Source organism: Lepidochelys kempii, chromosome 7, assembly GCF_965140285.1.
Source record: "Lepidochelys kempii isolate rLepKem1 chromosome 7, rLepKem1.hap1, whole genome shotgun sequence".
NCBI classification, from domain to species: domain Eukaryota; kingdom Metazoa; phylum Chordata; order Testudines; family Cheloniidae; genus Lepidochelys; species Lepidochelys kempii.
In genome coordinates, this window is record NC_136386.1 from 91,555,676 (window position 1) to 91,566,079 (window position 10,404).

The 10,404-nt window shown below is 45.4% G+C and overlaps 1 protein-coding gene across 3 annotated transcripts in view; it reads right to left on the minus strand.

Moving 5' to 3' along the window:
* The window catches only part of PANK1 (pantothenate kinase 1), a 38,276-nt gene extending 31,330 nt beyond the window's left edge, over positions 1–6,946 (minus strand). The window contains exon 1 of one of the 3 annotated variants that reach the window (XM_073353803.1): positions 6,418–6,946. In XM_073353803.1, coding sequence (XP_073209904.1) covers positions 6,418–6,625 — 208 coding nt within the window. In that variant the 5' untranslated portion in view covers positions 6,626–6,946. Of the gene's footprint in view, positions 1–5,685; positions 6,072–6,417 lie in introns of those variants that run through there. The other 2 variants (XM_073353801.2, XM_073353802.2) reach the window with 2 other exon arrangements.
* Between the last annotated feature and the right edge of the window lie 3,458 nt (positions 6,947–10,404).

Below are 10,404 nucleotides of genomic sequence, written 5' to 3' on the forward strand. Positions count from 1 at the left end.
TGACATTTCAAAGCAAAAGCATGTGACTAAGCAAACAGAAGGTATCTAAAAGATTACATAATTAAGTAATCTGATAGCCCAGCTGTTGGTGTGTATCTAGGGGAAAGGTTCACTCATGGGTAATATAGTACATCTTATCCAGTATCCATACATGCTTGAGCCCATATAAACACTACTGTGCAGAATTATGAAACGATAAAACCATGCAGCTAAATATAGAAATATTTTCTTGCATTTTATTTAGCAGTTGTCAAGAGTACAAAACAGAACCTCAAAATATAATGTGTTCCTTAGGAATAGAAACTCAAACTCACTCAGAGTATCTAGAACACAAAAGGTACTTTTCACATTTTTCAAATTATTTCCAGCTAGAATTATTGCACTTTACTAAAATCTGAATAAAACAATGTTAAATTTTCGATAAGCAAGTAGGAAGGTGTGGGGTTTTTTAAGTCTCGGTTTCAAACTATTCATTTCAGGAAACTGAACATATGACATTAATGAACATTCAACTTCATCACTAAGTTTAAAAATCAAAAACAAAATCCATAGGCCAGATTATACCTTATGAGGAAAAATCCACAGAAGGCCGCAATTTAAGAAGAAAACTCCATAAGACTTGAAGCCTTCAGTGTCTATCTCAGCATGCCCTCTCACGGGAGAGACCTGAAAGCTGACAAAAGAAGTGTGTGGCCCAGCCCTCCATCATCATGAATGTCCAAAGATTTGCAGGGAAACTCATGAACCTCAGTTGTAGGTCACACCCTCTCCACAGAATCTGACAAAGTAGTATGGTGATTCCTTTTACACTTGCACCCAGCTGGTGCCTGGTTAAAAAAACCCTCAAATATAGAAGGATGGCTCTGGAGTAGCATGTACTCAGAATTTTGGGCAAGGAACCACAAGGTTCCTACTGACTTTATAGAGTAGACATATAGCTAAAACCTGGCACTTGGGAGAATTTATCCCACATTGGTTCTGTCATATCTCTGGGAGCAACTGTAACATCTTAAATGGTCTCACAGCAACAAATAGGACACAAAAGGGATTGTCTTTAAAGAGTCATTATCCAGTGAATGTTACATAATATGGTTCCTAGTTGGCTTTTTGTGTTGAAGATGCTTAGGCTGACTGCCACTGCTTTAAATTGTGGGCTTGTACACACTACCACTTATGTCAGTAGAACTTATGTCTCTCAGGGGTGTAAATAAACCACCTCCTTGGCAACTTAAGTTACACCGACTTAAGCACCGGTACAGACAGCACCATGTTAGTGGGAGAGCTTCTCCCACCAACATAGCTACCACCTCTTGTGGAAGTGGTTTTATTATGCCGACAGGGGAGCGCTCTCCCATTGGCATAGAGCGCTTCTAGTGTAGACTAGCTGTGTGAGGTTTAACTACTACTTCCTCATCAATTGGAAAGAGAGAAAATAAAGGTGGATGACATCTTCCTTGTTTCTGCCAGACGCTTCCTGTAAAATACCTGCCTTGGGTCTTACGAAGAATCTAGATGCAATAATCATTCTTATTTTACTTATTATTTCTTGACCACCGCATAAATACTTAACTTTGATTCAGTAATTGTTTTAAATGTAAGTATTTGTTTTGCTTTGTGTCAAGTAAAGCATACCTGCTTATCTGTCACCAGGACCCCAACCTTACATCCTAATTCTGCTGGGTGTGGGTGGTGGGCAAAAAATGCTGCTTAGTTCAGAGTGTCCAGGGCTCATTGAAGAAGTACATCAAGTCCACCCTGTTACACAAGCTTAGAATAAACAAAATGACACTAACATGATAAGTGCTTATTGAGTGCCTACCACCTATCGGGGGGGGAGGGGGGAGGGGACGGGACGGGGGACACCCCCCCCCCCACACACAGATGTTTAGTATGATCGCCTATTCATATAAATGTGAGGACAGGTATGTTTATTTGGGTGTGTTACTCCAAACATACTGTAGACTGATTACCTAAAGTTGTGATTTTAAAAAATAAGCACAGTCAGACTGGGTCATTTCTTGAGCAAGGTACCTCCATGGAAAACACAGATGCTGCAAGAAGTGATGATGATTTAACAGGAGGCCCCGTCTTAAGATTTGTGATTGAGCAAGCTTCTGGAAGTGAGGAGGATCAAGCCAGGTCACAATTTCTCTAACTTTCCAGTCTTGTTGCATGTATGTGCGATTCTACTTCTGCAGAAGAAGATATGGCATCTTTTCAACTCACAGGATGCAGAGCCCCAAAGCACCACATGCTTTGCGTTTGTTTACAGCCACACTTATTTGCTAGACAGCACTCTTCCCTCTGAATATTGAAACAATTCTTCAGCATGCTGTTAGGGGACACTGTGCTGCCAGAGGTGTTTTCTTCCAATGAGATGTAGAAAAGAGATCCTGATCATTAGAAGATCCAAGAGCATTTTTGTCTAAAGGATGGAGCACTAAGGATGCCCTGAGTGACATCCAGGGAGTAATTCTGTCCTCCTTACTTTAAGTTCTCCCTGCAGTTTCAGTTGGAGACAAACTTATCTAGTATTGCTGACAAAGAACATTGTTGCAACTTTCCACCCTACAGATGCCTGCATGTCACGGTTGGTAAATAAGCCCTGTATTTTTCAGGCAGCAACACATTTGGGAGTAAAAGCGCTGTATAAATCTATGCTGTGTGCACATGTACCTTGTACATGAATGATTGCAACACTCTAACTACAAGTTGGTTCAAAAGCAATATATGCTACATAATGCTACAGCTTGAAACATTTAGAAATTACAGCTAGTGCATATTGCAGGTGCCCTTCTATTGAGTAATGCTGCTTGCCAGGAGCACACATTCTCTGTGACAGAGTAAATGCCAACTGATTTTCAGGTATTGTTTCTGATCAGTACCCTTAAAAGGTTTGCCTTGACTAGAAGTGGTTAAGTTTAGCACATGCTGGTTAACCTTGTTCTAATTTGACCTTTTTCCTAGTGTATGCAGGATAACACCTTGAAGCATGATTTAGCTATCCGAGGTGTACACTAGGCGACCTATGTGGCTACACTACTATTTGATGGGGGTTGACACAGAAAGTTAGCTATGAAGACTACCCCAGATCATCTAATACCATCTTGTCTTTCTGGGTGTCATAATTCCTTGCATTGCAAAGCACATCTGAAGAGGCTCATCAAGAGATAGCGTGGATGCTCTAAAACAGTTGCAAAAACTTTACATGGCTATTCCATGTAAATGAAGCCTTTCTGAAAAGAGCTGTGAGGCGGGGGCCAAGGCTAGTTAGGAATATGCACAAGTGATCCAAAAAAAGAAAATCCTACAATAGGTCACCAACGAATCATTCAGTGCAATCTAAAATAAAACTATTCTTTTGGGGTAGCTGGGAGAGGATCCCCAAACAATTATAGAATCAATTCAAGAGCTTCACTGAAGTAGACAGCATATCCTCACTAGCAAACAGTTTTAGTTTCAAGTGAGAATCTTCCCCTCCTAAACTCCTGTATTTCCAGTCTTTATTCCTGTCTGTCATGTTTTGACAGACACCATACCAACACATAATAAATGCCTCACTTATATGGATTTAGCATGCAATTTGACAACTTTTTCTTGTTGGTATACTAGGAAATGCTAATTTTCTTTCACAACATGCAAACAAGAATAGTGATCAACACTAAAAGGTTTAGTGCAGTTACCACGTGCATTTTCCAATGTGCCCTTTAACACACAAACATCTCCAAGCACCAATGTTAAACATCATACAAAACCAGAAAAACAGGATTGTTCATTGGTATGGTCTACTCGGATCCTGTAAATGCTAAACTATTTTCTATATCTTTGCTCTCTGGTGAACAATATAAAACATGTTAAAATATACTATTCTCCTGGAAGTATAAATCATAGCTATAAACATACTTATGTACAAGATAGCCGTAAAAACCCCATATTTACAGATTTATTAAAGAAACTCATCTACTCACTTGAGCCTGAACTGAGTATACTGGGTGTTTGTTTCCCCATCAACTGGTGTCTTCAGTAGGACATGACAAATCAATAATTGTATAATCTTTACTACTGGATTGTTTACCATACTTCTGGTCCCTTTCAGAAAAAGGTTAAAAGGAATTAAATTCCTTATTCCCTCTTATTTAAGAGATTATGTGAATCCACAGAAATCTTATCCTTTTGTTTTTTTCATAATACTCAATTATATTTTTAAACTTTGACACAATAGTGCAGACTGTGCTTAATAATATATAATCAAAACTATCAAGGAAGTATGCTAGTCTGTGGTTTTGTTTCATTGCAGATCAAATATGCATTCTAGGTTTAATTAATTTATTATTATTATTATAGTTTTTAAAGTAGATATCACAATCATTTACAAGAATTAGTCTGTCATCATTCAACTCTTCCTTCTACAAAATGCAGAGTATACTGGTACTGCAGAGGTTAAATGACTATTCAATGCAGACAATCTTTTTTTAGTATAAACAGTAAGTGGTGGCATTTAGATATTAAATTAAAATAAACCATTTACGTGAAAAAAGTTTGTTAATAAGTAGTCTATGACTAGGACTATAAACATGAAAGTTGCAGCTCAACATATAGGTTATTTTTAACAATAAAACAGCTCTGTTCCTACAGTTAATTTGAGAGGAAGAGGTTTCCTTGTTTTTAAATCTTTTCACTGTAAGCTATTACTATCACTTGGCGAGTCAAGGAGGTGAACGACCACCACCTAGGATATAAACAAGAAGTTTTTGTTGCACCTTATTAACTACCAGGTTTTTTAACCTACCAAAAAACCAGTAAACTCCAATCCACTAAGCCTGTATTAAAATGAAGAACAAGGTTATCTTTGAAAGTGTTGGTTTAGCTTTAGCTCCTAACAAGTCTTTTTACACATTTGGTGAGAAGGGAACTTCAATAACAAAAACACCAAAAAATTCCAATGAAGTCATATACTGTCAAAACAATACATCTCATGAAATCCAGAAAAAATCCAAAATATCAACATAGAAACTATTTTGTACTTAGTTTAAACTTTATTATGTTTTGGCACAGGGTATTTATGGTTCTATTTCTGATTATCTCCTCAGAATATGCTGAACTTTAAAAAACTCTGTACAAAGTAGAAAGTGAATGATGTCAATAAATCTCAGTTCCAATCACTACAGCAAGCATGCAGTACAGCTGTTTGTTCCCCAATGTCAATTCACAACTGGATTTACATATAAAGATTTGGAATTAAATAGCTTTCTTTCATAATTAAATTAGAGAGTACATTATCAGTAATCAAGAAACACATTAATACTACAAACATTTTGAATACATTTCGGCTCGCAGCTTTAAAAGAAATATGTTAAGTGGGTAGTCAATTTACCAGTCCTTAAAAAACCAAATAACCAAAAAAAAATAGGCAATAATCACAAAGAACACACTTTACATAAGATTTCAGATAGTATCAGCAGTATGAATAAAAATGCTTCCAATAAAGCAGACGAATCAAATGTTTAATTTCTGGATGAACTGTTCTTCATTTTACAGACAACATATACAAGTATAATATTATTCCTATGCAAAAGTGGTTTGCATTTCCATTTTTTTTCCAGTAATGAAATATGAAAAAACAGCAATAAAGCATTAACACGTCTACTAATGACCTTAATTCAGATGTCCGTCTCATTTACTTACAATGGTTCTTAGCAATTATGAACTTCATTGGAATGTCTAAGTCACAGAGGACCATGTCAACGACAGCTAAATTAATGACTGATTCAAGGTGTCTCCGACTGAAAATCCAAGGCTATATCTGCAAGTTTACATCCCAAAGTGTCGGAACTGTAAGCCTTTTTTAACAAGGTCACATTTATACCGGCTGTAAATTAGGAAATGTCTCATTTTAGCTTTCAGCACACAGCAATTTAGAAACCAATCCACAACCCCACCACCTTCCAGCTTCCTCATTGGTCAGTCGCTGACCCAGCCCACATGCTATCAGTAGGTGTGTCCCCGAAACGCAGTTTTATTGGCTGAAATAAGACGGTATTTAATGGACTGATTTTGGCGTGTTTGGGGGGGGGGGAGGAGGAGGCTGTCATTCACACTGCAGAGTTCCTCAGCACGCTCACCAAGCTGATGAAAGTGGCGGAAAATGGGCGCCCCCCCCCGCCCCCCTGCAGCTGGCCTTAGAAAATCCCTGACCTAAAACAGTGAAACGGATACAGAGGACTTGGACTCGTCTATAGGCAAAGTCCTCGTTCTCCGGGAGGAGGCCACACGGGATCCCCTTTTTTCCTAAAGGGCTGACAGGCGCTTGGGGACCTCCGTGTAACAAGCCCCTCTCCCCGCGCCGGCGGAGCAAGGAGCGGGCGAGGCAGCGCCGCAGGGCGCGGAGAGGACAAGCCCAGCGCGGGCACCACTTACGCGGCCTGTTCCGTCTGCCCGAGTCCAGCCGCCTCCGCAGCCGGCATTTCTTGGCCGGGGAGCCGTGGCCGGGCACCGGCGGCTCCTGGGGCGGCGGGTGGAAGCCGTTGTGCAGCAGCCCGTTGAGCAGCGAGCCGGAGGAGGCGGCGGCGGTGGCGGCGGCTGCAGCCGGCGGGGCGGCAGGCTGGGCTCGGGGCCGCTCCCCCATAGCGGCGGCGGCCTCGCTCCTTTGTCTCCGCGCAGCGGGCGGGCTGGGCCGGGCCGGGCTGGGCGGCGGAGCCGCAGCACACGCTGGTCCCGTCCCCGCCGCAACCTGCTCTGGACGCGGCGCCGCTGCCGGCGCCCCCGCCCCCGGCCTCCTGCCGGCAGCGCACGGCGCAGGCGCCCTCCTGCCCGCTGCGGGGACGGAGCGCCCCGGGCTCCGCGCCGCCGCTGCCGTGCGCGTTCCCGGCGCAGAGGCGGCCGCGGCCGGGGGCGCTCTGTGGGCGCGCAGCGCGTTCGGGCGGGGACGTGGCTGGGCGGGCTGGGCCGCCGGCCCTGCCTGTGGCTGCCGTCAGCAGCGTCTCCGCAGCCCCGGCACCTCGGGCTGTGCGGCGTGTCCGGGGTTGCCGGTCTGTACGCGAGGTGCCTCAGCGCGCCGCTGCCCCGGCATGGTGGCCCTGTGCCCGTGTGTGCGCTGTCCCTGTGCCGTTTGTCTGGCTTCGCTTATGGGCTCATGGTTTCCGGCTCTGTTCACCAATGCTCTGGCTGCCTGGTGTCTGTGTTGTGTGCAGTGCGGGGGCGCCAGGTTTGTATAATTTTTGGTGGTGCCCGGAACGGGTCCAAGTAGAGCTGACGGAGCAGTGCAACGGCCCCGGGACCTGCGCTTTGGGGGGGGGCCCGCGCTTCAGGGAGACGCAGGGTCCAAACAGAGCCATCCCATCCAGAGGACGGACGGGGCACCCACCCCGGGCCCTGCACTTCAGGGAGACGTGGGGTCCAAGCAGAGCCATGCCAGCCACAGGACAGACAGGGGCACCTGCCCCAGGCCCTGCACTTCAGGGAGACGCGGGGTCCAAACAGAGCCATCCCATCCAGAGGATGGACAGTGGCAACCGCCCCGGGCCCCGCGCTTCAGGGAGACGCGGGGTCCAAACAGAGCCATCCCATCCAGAGGTTGGACAGTGGCAACCGCCCCGGGCCCCGCGCTTCAGGGAGATGCGGGGTCCAAACAGAGCCATCCCATCCAGAGGTTGGACAGTGGCAACCGCCCCGGGCCCCGCGCTTCAGGGAGACGCGGGGTCCAAACAGAGCCATCCCATCCAGAGGATGGACAGTGGCAACCGCCCCGGGCCCCGCGCTTCAGGGAGACGCGGGGTCCAAACAGAGCCATCCCATCCAGAGGTTGGACAGTGGCAACCGCCCCGGGCCCCGCGCTTCAGGGAGACGCGGGGTCCAAACAGAGCCATCCCATCCAGAAGGTGGACAGTGGCAACCGCCCCGGGCCCCGCGCTTCAGGGAGGCGTGGGGTCCAAGCAGAGCCATCCTATCCAGAGGACGGACAGTGGCTACCGCCTCAGGCCCCGCGCTTCAGGGGGACATTAGGTCTAGGGTGGCCTGGAGGGTTAGTGGGGGGGCTGACGCCAGCAGTAGCAAGCAACCCAGCCCCAGTCCGCCCTGCTCCACACCCCAGCGTTGCTCAGGGGGTGGAGGCAAAAGCCAGAAAGGGCTGGGAGTTGGGAGAAGGGGTGGAATGGGGGCAGGCTGGGACCAGGTTGCTCGCTCCTGAGGGCACCAGGCCCCCCACTAACCCCCACAAGCTGCCCTGAACCCGGGGCCCCGTGATTCAGGGGAACGCAGTGTCCAAGCAGAGCCATCCCGTCCAGAGGACGGACCAGGGCAACCGCCCCGGGGCCCATGCTTCAGGGGGATGTGGGGTCCAGGGTGGCCTGGGGGTTAGCAGGGATCTTGGTGCCTGCAGCAGCGAGCAACCCAGCCCCAGCCTGCCCCCTCCCTGCCGCCATTCCACCCCCCACCCCCGCCTTTTTCCAGCTTCTGCCCCTTTCCTGAGTGACGCCAGCGGAGCGGGGCTGGCTGGGACTGGGTCACTTACTGCTGCTGGCGCCAGGCCCTGCATTAACCCCTCCAGGCCACCCTGGACCCTGCGTCCCCCAAAGCGCGGTAAGTCCAAACATTGGTGGAGCCAGGCCCACGTTCCTAAATATTGATGAAGCACAGGCACCACAGGCCATATAACTTGCCACCTATCATGTAGCATATATATGTACACACCTATGTGAGTGGCTTGGGTATGGAGTGCTGTGAAGATGCCCCCACTGCCTCTGCATGTCTATAAATGCAGGATTTCTGTGCATGCTTTGTGCTTCATGGAGAGTTGTGTATATGCATGCATGATCTGTTTTGTTGTTTTTGTGTGTTACATCATTGTCAACAGTGACTACTCAGGCCTTCAGTACATGTGATCTCATGCCTTTCCGGTTTGTTGGCTTTCACTACAAGTCTTTGACAATCCTTTTGTGAGTCACATATTTTATCTGGCCTCTAAACAGTCCAAGTGCAAAACCCCATTTAATGAATGAAATGTTAATAAATGATAAAGTGCATTAACGTAATGAAATGCATATAAAATTAGGTAAACTGCATGGTACCTGCTATTGGGTATTTGAAAATCACCATAACAGAAACACTTTACAACAACCATGTTCTGGGTATTGGTTCATTCCTTCCTAAATGTGGTTTTCACCCTGCAGATATATTACTGATTTTCTCATAGGATGCTGGTGGGTCACTTGGTGCTGTCTCCCTATATCCAGCTGCTATTACAGGTTTCCAGGCTCTTGTAAAGCAGTGGGAAAGAAAGAAGAGAGGGACTAGTTGCCTCCAGTAGGGGTTCTTGCTCCAGCAGAGAACAGAAAACAAATTACACAGCTCCTTTCTTGCACTATCAGAAGCCAGAATGAATGGCCAGAGAATTCTGTTCAGGGGAATAGAGGACTAGGCTACAGCAAACACATGCAACAGGGCACAGTAGGGGAGAAAGAAACAATACAACTGAGAGTGTGAGATTCAGATAAAAAGGTGACAGTACTTTTGGGAGAAATGCACTGAGCACTTACCATTTTAAAGATGATTAAAGTGCCTACATACTTTTGTGATATTTTACCACATAAGCAATTGCTGTACTTGCAATCGGGATGCTGTGCAGTCATAAACAGGACTACTGTTAACAGGCTGGGAAGGGATGGGGTCTGTAAAACAATTCCTGGATTAAGATCTGGTCAGCTATGATAATTTGAGAATCCCTGCCTTACTATAATGTATCTAAACTAAAAGCCAGACCACTGCATCCTGAATTGTGATTTGGCAACCATCAGACCACGTGTGGTCCATGGAGAGTTGGCTCTTCAGTGTGCTGGCTTTTCTTCTTGATTCCATCTGCTACTGTATGTTATATAAAGCTAAGGTACATTAAATACTTTCCTAATATTATTTTCCCCATGTAAATTGCTGCACGTGCCACAGAAGTGCTACACAATTGCACATGAAGGGAGGTGGACTCTGTAGTTTTGAATATGAGAAATGGGTCTATGAAAAACTGTGTAAGATGTGGTCCTTGCTATTAAAGTATAGATTAATCTAGATAACAAAAATCACAACTGTAAACAAACAAAAAATACTATTCCAAAATGCAGAAAGTGTCCTGAGACAAAGAAAAGCACGTGATGTCAAAGATGATCTAGCTGACTCATTAATATGATTAATAGATGTGATTTAAGTGCCTAATAGAGTGTGGAGGAATAGACTCACTTTTTCATGTGTGAAACAGTTTTGAGTTAAGCTTTATACTCAGGCTGTCAATTAATTGCAGTTAACTCAAGCAGTTAATGCAAAACAAATTAACTAGATTAAAGAAAATAGTAACAATTAATCAGTTTTAATCACACTGCTAAACAATAGAATACCAATTTACATTTATCATACATTTTT